Source organism: Equus quagga, unplaced genomic scaffold (genome assembly GCF_021613505.1).
Source record: "Equus quagga isolate Etosha38 unplaced genomic scaffold, UCLA_HA_Equagga_1.0 73442_RagTag, whole genome shotgun sequence".
NCBI lineage: Eukaryota > Metazoa > Chordata > Mammalia > Perissodactyla > Equidae > Equus > Equus quagga.
In genome coordinates this window covers 10,856,491-10,877,197 of record NW_025802777.1, presented here as the reverse complement: position 1 = coordinate 10,877,197, position 20,707 = coordinate 10,856,491, and the positions used below count along the sequence as shown (strand labels likewise).

The window sequence follows — 20,707 nt, the reverse complement described above, 5'->3', positions numbered from 1 at the left end:
CCCCTCTTCTTCTTCATTTCCACAGTTTTCTAATTCGGAGCCGGTTTTGTCCTCCCCTCTTTGCAGACTTCGGTTTGAGCAACTGCGCGGGGATCCTGGGCCACTCCGACCCGTTCAGCACGCAGTGTGGCAGCCCCGCCTACGCCGCGCCTGAACTTCTTGCCAGGAAGAAATATGGCCCCAAAATCGATGTCTGGTCCATGTGAGTTGTTGAGCTTATCCAAGTGAATGCTCCTTCCTGCTGTCTCGCTGTCCCTTTCTTATGAAATAACATTTGAGTAATTGATGAGAATGTATTATGTTATAGGCTTTAAGATGTGTATTCAGTGACTCCGTCCACCTCTGTTCCTTCTGGTCTTTTCCCCACAAACTGCCAGAGAGGGCTTTACCAAAATTCATTTAGGGTCTGGGAGACAAGAAAACAGAGCCCAGCACGCGCAGAACCCATGTGTGGTTTCGTGGATTGTGCACGTCCTTCCGCCGCTTAAAATCCTGCCGTAGCTCTCCATCCGCGTGTGGATAAAGCTCAGCCTGCATGCTCAGCTGTGCTCCTCCCGCACCTTGCTTCTGCCCACCGCTCCTGGCTCTTCGCTTCCTAGCCCACCCTCTGCTCGCAATTCTTCACATAGCGTGGCCTCTGCTTCGTCTTTCCCACACCTGGGGTCTGCACTCGCCCTTTCCTTTGCCTGGAACGCCATTTTCCAGCTCTTCCAATGGCCTTTCCATTCCCACATTCCAGCGTTGACCCCATGTCTCCGTCGCAGAGACCATTTCTGAGTTCCCTGTCGGAAGGGATCCCCATGACTCTGTCTCCTCACCCTTTTAATTTCCTCTCTAGCACTTGTCATGGCCTGTCATTTTCTTGTTTGTTAATCCATTTATTCTCTGTCTCCCCAGTAGGAAAGGATGCTGGATGAGGGTGGGGACCTTATTGGTCTGCTTCACCAGTGCCTAGCACAGTGGGCACCATGAGGGGAAAACTCAATCAATAGTTGAAGGAATGAGTCACGGGTGGCTGCAGGGGCCCTCATTACTAAATCTAGGTCCCTCCTGGTTCCCCATGGTGAGTGAGGCCCTCATTACCATATGTGAATGGTCCAGGCAGCCCTGTAGAGTCCTGGATTCCTGGGTAGGGACCACATTCCTTGCCATTGGGAAATGGGCTCTAGATGCACAGAGACTGGGCTCCTGATTAAGATACAGAAGCTAGAGATGAGAAGGGCTAAGTGTGTATTGATGCAAAACGTTTCTGGATTTCCCCTACTTTTCTCCATCTTCACTACACTCCCCTTGTCCAGGTTGGAGAAAAGCTGATGTTTGCTGGATGCTTCCTGTACAGCAGGCACTGTGTCATTTAATTGTCGTGGTAACCCAGTGGAACTGTTACCGTCTATTATCTCCACTGTATGGAAGAAGGAACCAATCACCAGAGAAGTTAATAAAGTTTCCCAAAGTCACGGAGCTACTAAGTGGTGGAGGTGGGATTTGAACCAGACAGACTTCCAGGCTCTCAAGATAAAGTACTGATTTTTGAACATGGCTTAGTTGGGGCCCTTGCTTGGCCCTGCCCTCTGCCCCAACCCACCAGCTAACTTTGCACTGTTTGCTGCCCCTTGAACGCAGCCTGCCTTCCCCTGGATTCCTACCTTTGCATGCACAATTCCTTCTGCTGGGAACTCTTTTTCCTGCTTCTGGACCCTTTTTCTTTCCCTCTTATTTGTTGGATGCCACTTCCTCCGGGCAGCCTACCTGTCTCCTGTGGGCTGGCTTTGAGGCCACCAGTGTCTCCTCTAGTGCCTCTCTCTGCTCCCCTGGCTTTCGCCCTGTGGTCATTGCTCACCTGCCAGAACCCCCTGGACTGCAGGCCGAGGGAAAGGGACCCCCTGGCTTGCTCCAAAGATTCCTGAGCACCTGGCACGGAGCCTGGTCTAGAGAGGGAGGATGGAAGGGAGAAAGGCAAGAGAGGAGAGAGAGAGGAAGGAGGGAAGAGAAAGAGGGGAGGAGGGTGGAAGGAAAGGACAGGCACTTCTCCCTGGTGAACAGAAGCTAGAGGGTCGGGGACTACAGTCGGCAGAGGACCGCAACCCAGTGCCAGGGTCTAGAAGTGAGAGAAATTCAGGAAGTTCTGGTTGGAGATTGAGAGGAACCAGAGACCAGAATGAGATTCTGAGGGCTACAGAATTCCCTGAACCTTTCAGAAAGGGCCAGCTCTCCCTGGAACCCAGGCTTGGCCGGTCAGACAGGGAGTGAAACCAGTTAGTCAGGAATCTGCTTCCATTCCTGAGCGGAGGGCTGTGGAGGGCTGTGTGCTCGGAGTTAATTATCGCCTCTGATTCTCAGGACAGCCTAGGGGGTGCATCTCTCCGCCCCCACTTTACCCAGACAGGAGAGAGGCCCAGTGGTTAGCGTAGCCCGGAGGCGCACACAGCTTGTGAGGGGCGGAGCTGTGCTTTGCACTCTCCTGGTTACTTTTCCTACCTCTCAAGAGGAGGTGTGACCAAGGCTGCATGTGTGTGGTCTGCTGCTGACTCCCTGAGGCGGGTCGGGAGCTGCCCAGAGTGGGTGGGGATGGGAGCAGGAGACAGTGGCCAGAGGATGCCTTCTCTTTGAGGTACCCTGGGTGGCTTGGCCAGGGTTGCTAACCACAGACTCTTTACACTGTGCCCACTAGGGCCTCAGACTCCTTCTCAACACAGCCGTCTGGGAAGCCACTACCAATGGATCAGAGTCAGTACATGAGGTGAAATCCGTTCTTGGTCCTTTCCGACACTGAAGAGTTCTCATAAGTGTCTGGCACATAATCTGCCCTCCATAAATATTTATTAATGGGTGAATATGAATGTTTGAGTCACTAATCACCTTCTTTCCTTAACAGTTAGGGAACTCATTTGTGCTAAATGGAAAGCTATGAAAGGGACAATTTGTCCCCAAAAAACAAAAAAAGGCTGTGGAGAATGGGGAGCCAGAGAGACCAGGAGATTCAGGGGTGTCGTGTGACTGTGGTGACAGGGAAGGGGGTGGGAGACGTAGTGGCCAAAGAGAAGGAGAAGTCGGTAGGTTGGAGAGAGGTGACAGTTTGCTCCTGAGGTCCTGCTCTCGAGGGTGCTGGATGATATGGTGGTGTCACCGGTTGTCATGGTGATGAGGCTCAGCCTGTGACAGGGGACTTTTCCAGTCATGACTGGCGAAGCAGGCATCTCCTCAAAGTCTAGGACTGTGGGTAGAAAGAAGGAGCCTTGTGGGTTGTCAGAGGTGTGGGAGAGCTCCTGGCCCTTGTAAGTGAAATGGGACCTGTTGTCCCCTCATGCTGAGGGTAGGATAGAACCGATCATTTTGTCTGGGAAATATGAAGGGGACGGAAAAGCACAGGCTGCAAAGGGCAGCACATCTGAGGGTCAGGTTTAAGCTCAGACTTTGCTCTGGCCTTTCTGCCAAGTCCCTTGACTTGGGAAAGGAATCCACATTTAGTGACCACAAATGCTCCATATCTCAGTTTCAGGGCCCTGTGGTTAAAACGAAGGGTCCTGGTCCATTGCCACAGCTGTGTCCCTCTCCGTTAACGATAAGTCATGGTGGCATCGAAGGAGAGAAGGTGGAGGGGAAGCTGCAGGCAGGATGGAGATGACCTAAGACCAGGGTGCTCGGACGCTCACTTCCCTCTTCCCTGGCCGCTCGCGTGGTTGGGCTGTCTGCGGCAGCTGGACATTTCTTTGCTAACCTCCACTTAATTGCATTTTTTTTTTTTTTCCAAGAAGTGATATGCAGCTGCAGGTCTTCTGAAAAGCTCTAATCAGGCCTCATTCTTAGTCCTGGTGCCATGAAGTATTGTATGAGAAAGACTTTGATAAATGGTAACGCACCATGTAGACCCTGGGCTTCCCATTGATTGTGGCGTTGCTCTGGAGGCCCATGTGGGACCCTGGAGCAAGTCTGTGTTAGCTGACTCTCTGGAACATTCCCTAGGGGATGAGGCCACGCGACCCTCGCCTAATTCACAGGGATGGCATCAATTAGGCCCTTTTTAGAAGCTGTTGATAAAGCTTAAAAAACAAAAGGAAGCTATGGGAGCAGCCTATGGCTTACCAGAGATTGTTCATTCGGCAAATATTTGTGGAGCCAGGCGCTGTGCCGAGTTCTGCGTGCACGATGGTGAGCAGAGCAGTGAGGCGGCTCCCGCTCCTGTAACAATCGTTGTTAACCCCCACATGCCTCCGGCTGAGTGACGAGCAGTGTTCTAAGGGCTTTGCATTTGTCAGCTCATCACATCTGCCTAACAGCCTTTCACGGGAATGCTGTTATCCCACCTTACAGATGGGGAAACTGAGGCACAAAGAGACTTAGGCACTTGCCCAAATAACACAGCTAGTGCATGACAGACTCAGGGTTTGACCTGGGTGGTTTGACTCTAGGGTCTGCCTTTAATTTTCACCCTCTAGGCTTCTGCTGTTTTCCTTCTTCTGGAGGGTTTATGTTCTAGTGGGACAGACAGACAATTTCTTGAAAAACTATAAACTGAGGGTGGTAACTGCTGTGGACAAGTGGGCGGGATGCAGAGGATGAAGATGGGGGTGACCACTTGAGGAGAAGACCTCAAAGCCAAACCCTAAGGGTGAGAAGGCATCAGCTGTGGGAAGACAAAGAAGTCAGGGAGGAAGGCTCGAGGCAGAGGGACAGGATGTGTGAAGGCCGTCGGGTGGGGGGTGTGGGGAGGGGTTTGGATTTTCCCTTAAGGGTAGTGAGAGGCCATTGGAAAATTGTAAGCAGGAGGGTAACAAAATGTTGTGGATTGATTTGTGTTCCCTTCCCAAAGATGTGTTGGAGTCCTAACCCCCAGGACCGCAGAATGTGACCTTATTGGAGATGGGGCCTTTACAGAGGTAATCAAGTTAGAACGAGGTCATAAAATCAAATATGACTGGGGTCTTAGTAAAAGGGGGAAATTTGGACACAGAGAGACATAGGGAGGACGCTGTCTAAGGATGAAGGCAGAGATCAGGGAGATGCTTCTACAAGCCAAGGAATGCCAAGATTGCCAGCAACCACCAGAAGCTCAGAGAGAGACATGGAACAGATTCTCCCTCTCAGCCTCAGAGAGAACCAACCCTGCTGACACCTTCATCTTGGATGTCGAGCCTCCAGAACTGTAAGAGAAGAAATTTCTGTTGTTTAAGCTCTGAAATCTCAGGAAAGGTCAAAAGTAAACTACTGAGTAAAAACTCACCATTCCAGATCCCAAGAGCCATTCTCCATCCCAGTAAGCATGAAATAATTCCCTTATTGAATCAAGTTCAGTAACAGACAGATGAAATAGACTAACTGAATTCTTGGTCATTCCTTACCCAACAGAGTGTAAGCCTCCATGAGCCACCCAACCTCTAGAAGGTCAGATAAGAAAACCAAATTCTCCACCATTGCTGTCACCTATAGGTAATAAATTATTGGCTGCGTGAAACCCAGAAACAAAAGGAAACCACAAAATATGTAGAATTTCGTTCACATGGTGGTGGAAGAGTCCTCTGGAGTGAGAGAGGGCAAGCCCTACGTGCATAAGCATTTTTCAAGATGCCTCTGTGTCACATTTGCTAATGTCTCATTGGGCAAAGCAGGTCACATGGTCAAGTCAAGAGGAGAGAGATCCCACCCCTTGATGGGAGCAGTGGCAAGGAATTTGTGGCCTTTTTTTTTTCTTTTTTTTTTTTTTCAATCTAACACACTTATCTACTGCTGTGGACTCGATTGTGGCCCCCCTCCCCCACCGGCTTCATAGTTTGAAGCCCTGACCTCCAGTGTGATGGTATTTGAAGGCGGGGTCTTTGGGAGATCATGAGGATGGAGCCTCCATGATGGGATTAGTGTCCTTATAAGAAGAGACCACAGAGAGCTTGCTCGCTCTCTGACACAAGAGGACAAAGTGAGAGGGTGACCGTCTGCAAGCGAGGAAGAGAGCCCTCACCAGAGCCTCACCATGCTGGCACCCTGCTCTCAGGCTCCAGTCTCCAGAACTCGGAGCCACCTCATCTATGGTGGCAGCCCAAGCTGATTAAGACAGCTCCTTACCCATTAGTCTTACCTGTAAGCAAATAGACCATGTCAGCAGGCACAGTGCAGAGAAAATACAAGGCTGCATCGTTGGGTCAATGCAAGAAGGCATCAGAGGAGAGTTTAATCTGCTCCTGAGGGATGAGATGGAGTTTTCCAGGTGGAGAAGAGGAGGGGAAACTCTCCAAGCAGAGGGAACAGCATATGCGAAGCCCGGAAAGCGTGAAAAATCTGATTTACTCTGGCTCTTAATCTTGGAGAAAAAGGAACCTTCTTTACGAGATTAATTTTCCATGGCTTTGGGTTGTTGTGTCTGAGATGCTGGTTAGGATTCCGTTTGGTGCCCATGACTTTGCTGGCAGAATTGGAAATGGAAAACCCGAAGAGAATTTAATTTAAAAGGCTGTTTAAAAAGAGAGTGAGAATGGAACCAATTTTCTCCCTGGGTCAGACACTGTTATGACAAAACATCCCTTTTTATTGTTCTGGAACAATGACAGAATGAAGAGTTCACTTCCAAAATCAAAAACAAATTCCCCTCTCAAGAGGTTTTGGACTTTGATGGATAGACAGGGCCTTTGCCCAAGACTTCTGAGAGTGACGTAGGAAGAAAACCAGCTTGTCATTCGAAGAAACTTGGGAAAGAGAGCTCTTCCCCACAAATGGGGCCCCCAGAACCCTCCTCCTCTAGGGAATCAGGAATTAACGATGGAGTTGAAAAGTGGTACACTCCAGCTTGAGTGTTTTCTGTTATTTTCAATTGTCATTATTTTCATACATGGACCATATATGACTATCTTTAAAATCATTTGCTTCTTTCCTTTAATCCAGGTGAATGAAATATCTGTATCTCTATCTCCAATGAACTTTGAGATTTCAGACATAAAAACAAAAATGTTCATTCTGCTACAGTGAACCTTTTTTATTGCTGACTTTTCATCAGAGTGGTGGGGTATATGCTAATTTAGAAAATTTAATGCAGACGTACTTTTTAAAAATCAAGATTAACTTCATTTTCAGAATATTACAATGCTCTTTAAACTTCGGTGAATCTTGAAGGGTAAGGAAAGCGAAAGTTGAGAGTTCTGTCCCCAAAGGATTGAGGGTGCAACATTTTTTCAACCAAAGCTGCTCTTTGCTCCCATGGGGGCACCTGGGATGGGTGAAGCATTTGTGTGAAGACCTGGTGCCTAGTGGAGAGTTGCACAGAAGATACCCAAATCACCATCTCAGTCTCACTGGATCTGTTTTCACATAGTGAGAACGTCTCTGTCCCCAGTGCTGTTGCTTTGGGTAGATAAGTTGGCCAAGGGGAGCCATCTTGTTTCAGCCCTACTATCCCCACGTAGACATAGGCGTTCAGGAGGGAGAGTGGGAGAATTTGTTCCGGCCCTCAGACTCTGTTTTGTAAAAGTACTGCCAGACACGAGCAGCTACTCCTGGAGCTCAAATATGGAAGGCTAGCATTTTCTCTCCGTTCAGACCCTCTCAAAATGAAGGATGGCAGGAGAAGGAGGTGGGAAGAGGAGACCCATGGCTCCTTTTGGGTAGTTGAATGCTTTTGACTTTTAAGAGAGAAGCTTCCTTTAGCCTCTGAGATTTTTCAATTATAAAATCTAAGACTTTTTTTTTTTTTGGTAGCTAGCATGTGCATTTAGGATGGAAGAGGGGAAGGAAGAAAGGAAAAAGAAAAAAAGTTTAGAATTTTTTTAAATTTTAAAGAAGATAATTTCTTGCAGAACACAGACCATTTAATGGAGCAGTGGTGAAGTTTGAGATTTTCCAAATGGATGGATCAGTTCCCACTCTCCTTTCAAGACCTTAAATTGGAAGTTGTATTGAAAGTTGATACTGAAAAATGGAAGGATATTGCTTTTAGGCAGAGAGTTATTTTTTGTTTTTCTGAGGCGGTTTCTTTCTGGAAGAATCACACAGAAGCAAGGTGTGTCAGCTGCAAGTTCTGTCACCTGCTCTCTGGTATAAACTGAGCAGTTTTTGAGGATCCCGCCCACCAGCCCTTGAGAACAAGTCATCAGACCTCCACCTGCCAGCAAAGCTCTGTCAGTGGCTTTGTCCCTTGTGTCTTGTTAGTTGCTGGCCGCCTTCTCCAGGGAGGTGCAACTCTCTGTGTTTCCTCTCTTGGGGGGCAGATGATACCCCAGCTTTTCCTTCAGGGAATATTTTTGTTATTGGACTAAATATCAGGACCACCATTTGGCTCCTGACATAATCCCGAAGATTCCACATTTATATTTCATGGGTCCCCACCTCCTTTTCTTCCAGCTGTCCTTCAGTGTCAACTTTTCTTTCTCTTTTGACGCCAGAGTATTCCACATGGGCCAGTATCTTTGGGTTTTCTTCCACCCAGCGATAACTGACCCTTATTTCTTTCTGCTTGGAAAAACCCAAATCATGTTTACTTGTTGCCTTTCTTCGTCCCAGTCTCTCATTACCCGCTTTCTTTAAAACTCTCTGTGATTCTTGAGGGCCCCATGACCGCCATGGAGAAGCTAGAAAGCCCCTGGCCATCTTTCAAAAGACACATCAGGAAATTCTGAACATGTTTTGAAACTCCTACTAATTCTATGGGATTACAGAGGTTTATAAACTGCATTCCACATTTTTCCCTTGGTATTCTCACAGACTTCTGAAATGTCAAAGGGACTGGATTTCTATTTATCCCAATATTAAACATGTATGAAAACGGAGGGCGCAGAATTAAGATGCTCATTCTGGTTTCTCTTAGAAAATCTCCTAGGACTGTATGACTCTTAATGTAGATTTCCATTGCTATTTGGCAGTGGGATACAAATATAATCGTAGCTTTTTATCTGTTTTTTAAAGTTTTGTGAAGCAACAATAGGTCGTATTTATCAGGCACTGAATTTTTGCCACACACAGCATTCAGCCCTTTCTCTGGTTTGGTTCATTTGACCTACATACCGACTGAGAGCTGGGTACCATTATCCACATTTTGTACATGAGAGACCCTGGAGGAGAGAGCTGTCCTCTTTAAGGATTTGTCCCTGTTTTTGTGGATGATCAACTTCTGCAAGAGAAATTCTGGAGCCAGTTAGGTAAAATAATCAGTTATTATAAAAACCACTTGTTTGATCCTGGTCCGACTATTCTGTGCTGGTTCACCAGCAAAATCTTTAAGACACACTTCTCTTACTTTTATCTGTGGTCCCAGCCAGATAGTGGAGAGAGGCAATGACTGGAAGAGATTCTTCTCATCTTTTGAAGCCAGTTGGTGACAAGGAGCCGAGCGGTTTGATGTCCCAAGGACTCCTTGAAGAGAGAAACTTTCACAAAAGTTTTAGAATTGCTCTACTGACCCGGTATTCCGTTCTCCCAACTCCTTCAGTTGGATCTCCTCCTGTTACCAAAACATCCTACCTTCTATAGCATTCTGCGCTACTTTTATGCACCCTACCTGTGACAGGAACCTCTATGTCCCCTAAAGATAAAGGGAAATCTTAAAGGTCAGAGCAATTTGAGTATGGTACACTCTTCTTGTAGAGGAAGAACATTCTTGGTACCCCTGGTGTTCACTTAAGTTATTTTTATTTAAATTTACTTAATGTGCATGAATGTAAAATTACACTCCTTTTATTTATGGCTCTGTACAAATCAAAAAACGAAACTCATTTACGAGTTAAATATAACCAAGACTAAAAGAACCCCCCAAAATTCAAATTGGAAACGTTAATTACATGCCACGGCTACTGTTTTGTGAGAACTGAATTTCCGTGCACAGTCTGAGTGTCATGCTCCGTGTCGGGCGCCGGCTCTTGGAGCTGGTCAGGCCCGTCTTGGGATCACTCAACTCTCCCACCATTTTTCATTCATCCAGTGGCTTTCAAACAGGACTGTGCATCCGAAGCACTGGGAGGGCTTGTGAAAACGCAGATTTTGGGGCCCCATCCCCAGAGTGTCTTGATTCACTAGGTCTGGGTGGGGCCTGAGAATATGCATTCCCAGCAAGTTCTCAGGTGATATGATGATGCGGGTGTGAGGACCACACTCTGGGAACCACCACACTATTCAGATCAAGAGACTTTCTTTTCCACAGATATAAGCACAGAAACGTCATTGACAAATTGAGTTCCCCTCTGCTCCTTTCTCATTAGCCTGTGACAATTAAAGTGACATATTTTGGCCAAAGTTGTGTGCCGGTGAACACAAATGCAAAGCAGGCACTGAAATGGAGTGTGTACGATGGAGGGTGTGCCTGGTTTTATGGTAGGCGTCCAATGCCCCTGGTTAGGCTTTGTAAAATGTTTTAGTGTAACATCAAAAGAAAATCCAAAGTGGAACCACTGAACCCCTGAGAATGTGTCCATGTCCCTCACTTCCAGAAACACTGCGTGGGTGGGTGGGGTATTATAAAACACTTACCTGCGGAAACAATAATATTGTATAAGTACCAGGCTCCTCAGCTTTAGGTGTAAATGTTAGAACCGAGATTAAGGCACATGGGTGAGCAGGGACAGAATCAACCAGTCTTGTCCCACAGCCAATGGGTAGGAGTCGTAGACTTCATCTTGGTATCCAGAAGGCCCTCCTCATGCATAGAGTTGCCCTGAATGGAAGGAGCTGCCGTAGGGAGGTTGGAAACAGCTAGCCTTCGAGGGGTCTCCAACGACAGCTTGGTGGATGTTCCAGGGGACTTCCATCCATAAAAGCCATGTGTCCAAGACCCCTTTGAATGCAAAAATTCTATGATTTGGGGGCCTTCTTATCAATCTCCAAAAATCCTCCAAAGCGAAGATGTTTAGCTCTACCATATCCAAAAGGCAGCCTTGCATCGTAGGTCCTCAACCATGTTACCACCCCTAACACTTCTTCCCTCCACCCTCAGACTGGCTCTCCTCTCCCGCTCCTCAATTCTGTCACTGTTACCACTGTTCGTCCAGCTTTCCAAGTTCAACACTTGGCACATCCCCTTCCAATGTCTCTATTGCTTCGCTCCCTTTCTCTTTCTATCGCACACCATCACTCCCACTCAGTGATGCTTTAATAGCCACGTGTGGATTTACTGCCGCAGTCTCTGCTCCCCATTCTGAGCCCCTTTAATCCACTTAATACCAGACGACTACCCCCCCAAATTGTTTGGCATAGACTTTTATTCACGAAACATCTCTTCTCATCCTGGGCACTTCGTTCCACTAAACACACGCAGGGAAAAGCTGCTCTAAATGGCCCCGCGTGTGCCTGGTTCATTCTTGTCTCCATTTCTTGGTCTACGCAGTTTAGCTTCCCCATCCTCACATCCAGCCACAGACAGATAAGCTCACACACATATACCCACCCTGAGGGGCCTCCCATCTTCCAGTACTTGTTAAGTCCTCTTTCTCCGTTAATTGAACTCCTCTGTGGTTAAAAGCAGAACAGTCCAGCATTTTCTTACCCTCTCTGCTCTCATCACCACTCGAAAGGATTGTACTCATTTGTTTGTTTACTTGTTGATTGTCTGTCTCCCTCTCCCCTCAAATTCAAGATGGCGGGTCCTTGTCTGGTTCACCTCAACCAGCACCTACACCACTGCCTGGGGCAGAGAGCCAGCCAGCAAGTATTTGTGGAAAGAAAGTTTATATCTGTCTCCCTACCTCGACTGTGAGTTACAGAGCAGGAACCAGGTCTTGGCATAAGTCTGCAATTTGAGAATGATTTCTGCCTTGAGCCCGTGGGCGCCATACCTGTCTTGATCTGGAGCGCTGTAATTCAGAGGTGTCTTAGTGGAATTGGGCCCCGAGGGTCTTAATTTCAATCAGTCTCCTTGGATTTGTTTTGACTGGAAATCCTATTGCCTGTTTTTAAAACTTATTCCCTCAGGCGCTTTTGAGCACTTGAGACTTCTTGGCAGGCAGGCGTTTCATCCCCATCAGGAAATCTCATCAAAATGATATTAGGTTTGCACATCAGGAAAATAAAAATCCTCTGAGAAGATGTTGCTCTTCTGGGATTGGCTTTGGATATAAGCAGTTAAGCCCATTCAGAAGGTATTTTGACCGCATCTGAGATATTGGGCCAGGGCTGGGTGGCAGAATTTCACAATAAATAATGATGGGAAGAATAAGAGTGGGAAGGAGACCCTCTCCCCTCCAAGGAATTTCTCTAGTTAGAGGCCGAGCAGAATTCAAGAGAAGAGCAAGACACCAGTTTTGGGTGTGAGACTTTCTTTTCAAAGGGCTGAGCGGTCACCAGGCATGCTGGTTAGACTGTGACCTGCCCTCCCATGCAGGGTCTTGCCTGTATCTTTTGGTCTGGCCTCCTCCAGCCTCCACCTTGTAAACCGTACTTGGAAAATCCCATAATGGCAGGACCACTTTTATTTGAGGTTCTTAACAGCCCCCCACCGCAAGTATTTTTCACATAATTTGGGTTGGACTTCCTTCCAGAAAGAAGGTACAAGGTTTTCCATCTTTAGGAGGTAGTTCTTGAAGCTCTTGAACTCCTCTTATCTCCAAGTTTTCACAAGTGTGTTTTCACCCACGTCTTTCACTCTTGCTCAGCGTGGTGCTGAGGGTTCTAGAGAGATGACTGTGAAGAAGGCCTCGTGAGGTCAGCAAGAAGGTGACAGGACTGGAGATTCGCCAAGCCCGTGCCCTCTTTGTCTTGCCCTCCCAAGGGGCCTTGTCCTCATGCTTCCGTGTCTCTCTTTTCAGAGGTGTGAACATGTACGCCATGTTGACTGGGACCCTGCCTTTCACAGTGGAGCCTTTTAGCCTGAGGGCTTTGTACCAGAAGATGGTGGACAAGGAAATGAACCCTCTCCCCACCCAGCTCTCTACAGGTAATGCTCCTGCCACTGCGGATTCAGGGTTTCAGGGCTTCCACTCTAAGCAGTTTGGATCCAGCTGTGAAGCAGTATTTGTTTTTGTAGCAATGGTGTTAGGGCTACCCCATGATTGTAGGTCTCTCCCTAGGATTAAAGCTAAGTCTTGAGGTGGTTGGGTTTCTCGTCTCTAAGCAGCCACTCCCTTCATCTCACTTCAGTCCTTTCCTTTTCTGCTATAATTCTGAACCCTTAACTTCCTCCTTCTACACAGAACACACATATCAAAAGGATCTTATAGTCTCCATCAGAAAAATAATTGCAGGCTTGATTGTTTAAAAACTCACCATAGTATATTGTTGACTCTGAAAAGGGCGTTTATAATCACATTTCTATTGTGTCTTCCTTAGTCAATTCACTGTAAAGAAATATTAGTTTCAATGCAAGTTCGGTCTGTGATTTGTTTTGCAATTTGAGTTTCTGAGCCTCTTCAAAAGCTTTTAAATAGATGTAGGTTCAGTTACTTGATGAGACTGAATCCGCAGGTGTGTTTGGAAGGCGCTCTCAAACTTCAGCTGGTTCACATTTCAGTAAACAGCTCGTATTAAGGTTTGGTTTCAGACCCAGTAAACTAGTACAATTCGTTCTTTTGTTGGGTTCACAGTTCACTTCAAGTTCCTGGCCTCGACAATCATTTAATTGGCTCGTTAGATTAAACTCAACTTCACTGAGATAAGGCCTGTGACCCCCCCCCCCAAAAAGTGATTATTTCGTTTCAACTGATGAAACGTGGTTAAAATGTAGCATTTTTATTTTACTACTATTATGTATTTTTCTCTTGAGTTTATAAAGCATCCGTGAAGCTGACCCTGAATTTCTGCTTGCCGAATGGACTCCAGGCTGAAAGGCATTCTTGGATGTCATTATCTAACTCAGTCCTTACTTTCACTTTTGCTAAGGAGGATTGAATCCCTGTAGGCTGAAAGCAAGGAAGCATTGTGTACTAGGAAAGATAAGTTACAGCGCTCTCATTATAAAGGAGATATTTCTGCACTGAAAGCCGTAACGCTTGGAGTTAGAAAATGTACAAAATGTTGAACAAATTGTTATATCTAGGTTTTAGAGCTTTCAGAAATTTTGAAAGTGCTGCAGAGCACTATGAGGAGTGCTCATTCATTCATTCATTCATTCCATATTTCATAGGTTTTCACTTATTCCATGAATATGTATTGTGTAGCAGCTATGTGCTAGGAATGTTCTAGGCGCCAAGAAGACAGAAGATGAAACAGACATAGTCTCTACCCATACAGAGCTTACATATCAGCAGGGGAGGCAAAAAATAAACAGATAAATAAACATGTCTGATGTTTGGTAGTGTTAGTGCTCTAAAGAAAAGAAAATAAATCAGGATAAGGGGATAGAGAGTAAAGATGTTTTTTTTTTAACAAATAACATTTTTAAAAAACCTTTTTATTGTGGCGTAATTGTAGATTTACGCGGTTATAAGAAAACATACAGAAAGAACCGTCTACCCTTCACCCAGTTTCCCCCATTGGTCATATCTTGCATGACTGTAGTATAATATCGCCCCCAGGAAACTGACATTGATAAAATCCATTGACTTTATTCAGATTTACATGCATTTGTGTGTGTTGGTGTGTTTTTAGTTTTATGAAATTTTATTGTAGGTGCAGACTCATGTGACAACTCCCACAGTCAAGATCCAGAACAGTTCTGTGACAGGATCTCTTGTGCTGTCCCTCTATAACCAGAGCCGTCTCCTTGCCTGCCACCTCCCTAACCCCCGGCAACCATAACCTGTTCTCCATCTTTATAATTTTGTCATTTCAAAAATGACAAATGACCAAAAAAAAAAATATATATGTATGTAAATAGCTTTTTTCACTTAGCATAATTCCATTGAGATCCATCCACATTGTTGCATGTATCTATTCTTTGTTCGTTTTTATTGCTGAGTAGTATTCCATAGTATAGATATACCACAGTTTGTTTAACCATTTGCAGTGGAAGGACACTGGCTTGTTTCCAGCTTTGGGCTATTATGAATAAAGCTGCTATTAATATTCTTGTACAGGTTTTTGTGTGCACATGTTTTCATTTCTCTGGGATGAATGCCTATGAGTGAAATTGTGGGGCCATATAGTAAGCACATATTTAATTTTGTAAGGAACTGCCACATTCTTGTTCAGAGTGGCTGTACCATTCGGCATCCCGACTAGCCATGTGGGAGTGATCCAGTTTCTCTGCATCCTTGCTGGCATTTGCTGCTGTCACGGTTTTCTATTTTAGCCATTCCTATGGGAGTCTAATGATATCTCATTGTGGTAACAAATAAGATTTGATGTTTAAAAACAAATGCAATCTTTCAAGGTAAGTCTCTTTAAGGGTTATATAGTCATGAATATTGCCATCTTTCAGAGAGATTCTGAAGTTTCCTTTACAGTTCAGAGTCTGTTTTGCCTTCAACAGCCATAACAAAGGACGCTAGGAGGATGTTTGTACCCCCCATGCCTGGAAAAGGCAGACACTTCGAATCCCAGTGAGATCCTGAGGAGCTGGAGAACTGCTTCTCATTGTATCAGTCAGGATAGGCCAGGTTATGCTGCAATAACAAATAGCCCCCAGATCTCAGCGGCTTAAGATAACAGATTTATTTCTCATTTAAACCACATATCTATCAAGAGTTGGATTGGGGTCCAGCCCCGTGGCTGAGTGGTTAAGTTCATGTGCTCTGCTTCAGCGGCCCAGGGTTTTGCTGGTTCGGATCCTGGGTGCGGACATGGCACCACCCATCAGGCCATGCTGAGGTGGCGTCCCACATAGCACAACCAGAAGGACCTACAACTAGAATATACAGCTGTGTACTGGGGGCTTTGGGGAGAAGAAGAAGAAGAAAAGATTGGCAACAATTCTTAGCTCAGGTGCCAATCTTTAAAAAAAAAAAAAAGAGTTGGATCAAGGGTCGAAGGGTTCTGCCCATCCTAGTAGTCAGGGTCCCAGACTGTTGGAGCAGCCACTGTTTCAAGCATGTTTGGTCCATGCAGAGGGAAAGAGATGTCTAGAAGATCTCTCATCAGCAGCTAAATGTCCCACCAACATTCCACTCATAACTCCCAACGTTCTAAAACATGTCATATGGCTTCCCCCGACTCAAGGGAGTGGGGAAGTGCAGTCCTGCTGTATGTCTGGAAGGCAGAAGGCCAGAAATAGCTGTTGAACAGTATTAGCATGAGCCGCAGGCTGTGGGAGGACGAGCAGGCAGTTCAGCCCGCCGTCGTCACGGTCAGGCAGCAGGGCAAGGGCCGGCCGATTGAAAACATAAGGAAATCAGTCTCTTTACTTCTAAACCGTACCTTGTTTTTATCCCCAATACTATTACCCACTTAGTCGGCTGGGATCTCAATGTTTTGTGATTGTGAAAATTAAATTTACCCTTAAAGAAGTAAAAGTTGCACACCTGAAGATGGTAAAAAAAAGTCCAAAGGAAATTCCAGAGGAGAAATATTAGAAATGTTCCAAGTGATTTCAGCATCACTGGGGTTGGGTCCAACCTCGCATAGCTCCTGCTCTGGACAGACAGCTTTGACTTTGGCCTTAAGTTGTGTGTGGGCTTGTTAAACATCTTCACATTCCAAAACTTTGTTGTCTTGACTTGTCAAGCATGACCAAGCGTGAATTGCATTTCTATATCTGGTCTTACATTAAGGAATCTGGACTGCTTCCCCCGGACATTTTTTTTTCTATTGGGATATATAAATATTTCTCTCAACTAGGGCTTTAACCCATTGTGCTAGGTGTCAAGGATAGTGTTTGCACATAATAGATGCTCGGTGAATCTAGGTTGCTGACTCTCGTGTTAAAGTGGGTGGCCTGGGAAGGCAGCTCACAGATTCATTCGACTACCCAGGGTTGGAATTAGCCTGATGCAATAGGGTCCAGAGTGGAGGACTTTCGGTTTGGGGATCAGCTGCTCCCCTTCTGACAGCCCCGTTTCTCCAACCCTTTGCACCGCGCCCAGTTTATCCCTTCTCGCTTCCGGCCCATATTCATTTATGACACCATATGATATCATGTTGTTTACATCCACAAATACTAGCTTACCAATAACAAGAGTAGCTGCCATAATTGTCGAAGGGCCGTGTATGCGTGCTTTTCATATTCTCTCTTGTTCTCATAATAGCCCTGCAAGGAAGTACTATTATTCCCAATTTATCAGGGAGGAAACTGAATCTCAGTGAAATTAAATAGCTTCTCTGTTTTTGAATTTATGTCTGCCTGACCCCCAAACCTGGATTTTTCTACTATACTGTGCTACTTATCTCTCTTTCCTTATTTTATTTACTATAAGATGCCCCTCTGCCTAGATTTGGGGGTATTATCTCTTGTCCTTATGGTTTGAGTAATATCAAACTTGAAATGTCCAAATTGAAAATGTGTCAGTTTTAGTGTCTCACTCACACATCTTTATTAATTTGATGACTCTGTCGCTCATATTCGTAACGACATCTCCATGTCTATTGTGTAGTAGTATGCTTTTTTTTTCTTAGATTAAGTTGGAAGAATTTTTGCCAAATTTGAGTTAAAACAGTGCATTATTACCCCTGGCGAGTCCACTGTGCATGCTTTCGAAGAATCGCTCCTCGTCTCTCCCGTGTAGTTTGAAAACTTAAGCTCTTGGGACCTTTCCAGTTCTCGCTTCTAGACAATTTGTCTTTCTGCTTGTTGGCGCTCGTACATCACAGAGTCGTGAATGCCTTCCGTGGCTTACACATTTTTCAGACAGCTTATCTTTTCATCACGACACCTCAGTGATGGCACTTATACTGCATTCCAAACAGTCACTTCAGATCAAGAGGCTTTTGTACCATGAAGTTGCCAAAGTGAAGCTGAAGGTGAGGTGTTAGCATCTTCGAGGGTTGAGCCAACGCTAATTAAGATTTCAGAGGAGGCTCGACTGTCAAATAATTGTTGCTGCTTTCACCTGGGACATGATGGGGGAGGAGCCTCGGGTGGGGATGGGATTCCACTTGCATCCACTGGGCTACACTCATGGAAAAAGTCCGATGGTCTGTCCATGCCCTGCGACCCTTTCCCTAGACTCACACAAGTCAGTCTAGACTTTGGAAAGCTAATGCCTCATGGAGGAAAGTAGGTTTTGCTCTGGAGGAGTGGGTACCACGTGTGATGGGGAGCACAGAGAGGGAGCTTCCTATGTGAGTCACCCCTACCCTCCAGCCCGAATGAGAGCCCATGTGCTAGCTCAGAAGATGGATTGCGACACATAGCCCTGCCCGCTGCAGCTTTCTAGGACAGTGGAGAATATTTTAATCCCTTTTGCTCGTGAGTCATAGAGATTTTCAAGACCCTAACACATACTTCAAAGAGCTCTAAGGATGTTTTCAAAGCCCTTTTTGGATAGTAACGCCAAGCTTGTGATGTCCAAAGAAAGAAAATTCGTCAGTAGAGATTCAAACTAAAATTACTTGTGCTCATCAGCAAGTTGTGAAGATGCAGAGCGCTTGGTTCTGAAAATAGAACAAAAATGCACATCCAGTCTGTTCTTAGCTCTTCTGGCTAATCAGACTCTGAAAAAGCCTGGTGCAGCCTGGGTTGTTGTTCAGGGCTTTTGAGGGTAAGCAACAGAGATGTCTCAGAAACATCGTTAACTCACAGCCTCTCCATTTCAATTCATTAAGCCCGCATCTTTTTCCTTTGACCAGTAGAGCTTCCTAATTAAGCATCCAATGACTCTTGCAGTGTAGGGGAGCTGAGAGACGGGACACAGAGGTTCCAAAAAGAGGAACCTCTGTTTTTGGAGATCTGTTTCCTTTTGAGACCATTGAAGAACATTTTAGGAAAGGTCTGCTTAGAGACCCAGCGATAAAACTTAGAGTATTAAGTGTACCTACCTCATGACTGCTCTGGCGTCTACCCGTGTATTTTTACCCACTACATTCTTAAAGAGAAATGACCCTCTGGTGACCTTAGCAACTGTAGGAAAATAACACCTTAAGGAGTTACCGAGTTATCTGGCGGCACAACCTAGCAAAAGTTGTTTCTTTTGGGTTGATTCTGGCATCACGATTATGCTGTCTTTTGATGGCCTCGTTTCTATCCTGCAGAAAATAGGTTGACAGACAACACTCATCCTTCTGTAAAGGACAGCATTAAAATGACAAGTAAAGCCTGTGGGAAAGTGAGGATTTTGATGACTCTTCCTCGAAAGGTTAGATTATGTTAGAAACTGAAAAATAGTTTTGGAGAGAAGGCTAGAAAAGTTTGAGGACCAAGCAAATTAAGATTCTTTTCTGAGATCTAATGCTTGTTATATTGGTAATTGGATATCATGTACAAAGTTACATAAAATAGTATTTTTTATATTGCAAAGAAAATATGGCAATGCTCCATAAAATAAGGACTATAGAATAAGACAATGTCACGGTCCCACAACTCAAGCACGACAGACCATCTTCATTTTGAAGCCATCCCTGGCATTCTTTGTCCATATGTGGACATGCATATTCTCGTGCTGAACAATTTTGAGGCCTGTGGCCTTTGTGTGCATTATAACATATTTTTCCACGTTGTGTAGTTGTTTCCATTGTTATAATCTTAAAGGATGCGTATGTTCTATCCCTAGTGTCTGGATGGACACCAGGTGCTCTGTAAATGTTTGTTTAATGAAAGGAGACCCAGGGCATCTGAAAAGTCATTTTTGCCTGGTATAGAAGAGAAAGGGATTGTAGGAATTTTGTAGTTTGTCAATCGCTTCTCATGTCCTTTCCTTACCCACCATGCTCAGCGCAACTGCTGTGTGGTGGCAGCGAACTTCAGTATGCTGAAAAATAAGGACAAACTTTATTGATGTCCATTCTGCCCAAGCAGCCCCTTCAGTTTGAGGGACAGCACAAAAGGAGAGGGCCCATCAGGTAGACATGGGTTTACTGTCTCGCGCTTGCCAGAACTTTGTACACGAACAAGGATTTGAAAACTTGAGTCATTGTTACAGAGTTTACTTAACCCTTTAACAAAAACTGGCTCTCTGGCATTGTGTTGGCCTTGTTGGCTCAGCTAAGTGGGCATGGGCTCTGGCTGGCATGAGGACTGCATCATCAGTTCAGGGTCTGGGGAATAAGTGGGTGGCCATGGAGAATGGCTTTAAAAGAAGGGAGCAGAAAGAAAGCAGGACCTCCCTGATGCCTTGAGACTGTGGTGTCACGTGGTGAAGGCCAAGTTAGAGGGTCTAATTTAGAATGCCTGTACCCTCTGGTTCCTTTGTGAGTGCTCAAAATCCTACCTTGAGATCAAGTTTTTTTCTCTTTCCTTTGTTTCATCCCTTCAAGCCTATAAATACAACATCTCTTTGGTTCACCTTTAGAGGTGGACCACAAGAAGAGACTACAGGTTGTATTGGGAAGTGCAGGGCGTCGGGAGACCCGAACTGGTCTTGCTTTACCATGTACCAGTTGCATCCCTTGGACAGACATCTTAAACACTTTGACTTGTGGCCCAGAGATCCAGAAAACAGATCCGCCCAGCAGTGGCTCGGGAGGGGTGGTGGGTCATCTGCCTCAAGTCCCAGTGGTGTCTTCATTCAGCCTGTAACATGCCTGTGTTATTTGCCAAATGTCTTCACAGGAGCCATCAACTTCCTGCGCTCTCTCCTGGAACCAGATCCCGTGAAGAGGCCCAATATTCAGCAAGCACTGGCGAATCGCTGGCTTAATGAGAATTACACAGGCAAAGTGCCGTGTAATGTCACCTACCCCAACAGGTAATCAAGTGCACACAGAAGGCCCCTTCTTCGGGCCAGATGGGGCCTGTCTTACAAGCCCTGGATAGCTCCGGACGGGAGGCTGTACATGA

At 45.7% G+C, this 20,707-nt stretch overlaps 1 protein-coding gene across 2 annotated transcripts in view; it reads left to right on the top strand.

The window, feature by feature from the left end:
• The window catches only part of LOC124234220 (hormonally up-regulated neu tumor-associated kinase), a 103,465-nt gene that overhangs the window by 57,801 nt on the left and 24,957 nt on the right, over window positions 1–20,707 (top strand). For both annotated transcript variants that reach the window (XM_046651464.1, XM_046651465.1), the window contains exons 4-6: window positions 67–202; window positions 12,711–12,838; window positions 20,480–20,615. In XM_046651464.1, coding sequence (XP_046507420.1) covers window positions 67–202; window positions 12,711–12,838; window positions 20,480–20,615 — 400 coding nt within the window. The remainder of the gene's footprint in view (window positions 1–66; window positions 203–12,710; window positions 12,839–20,479; window positions 20,616–20,707) is intronic.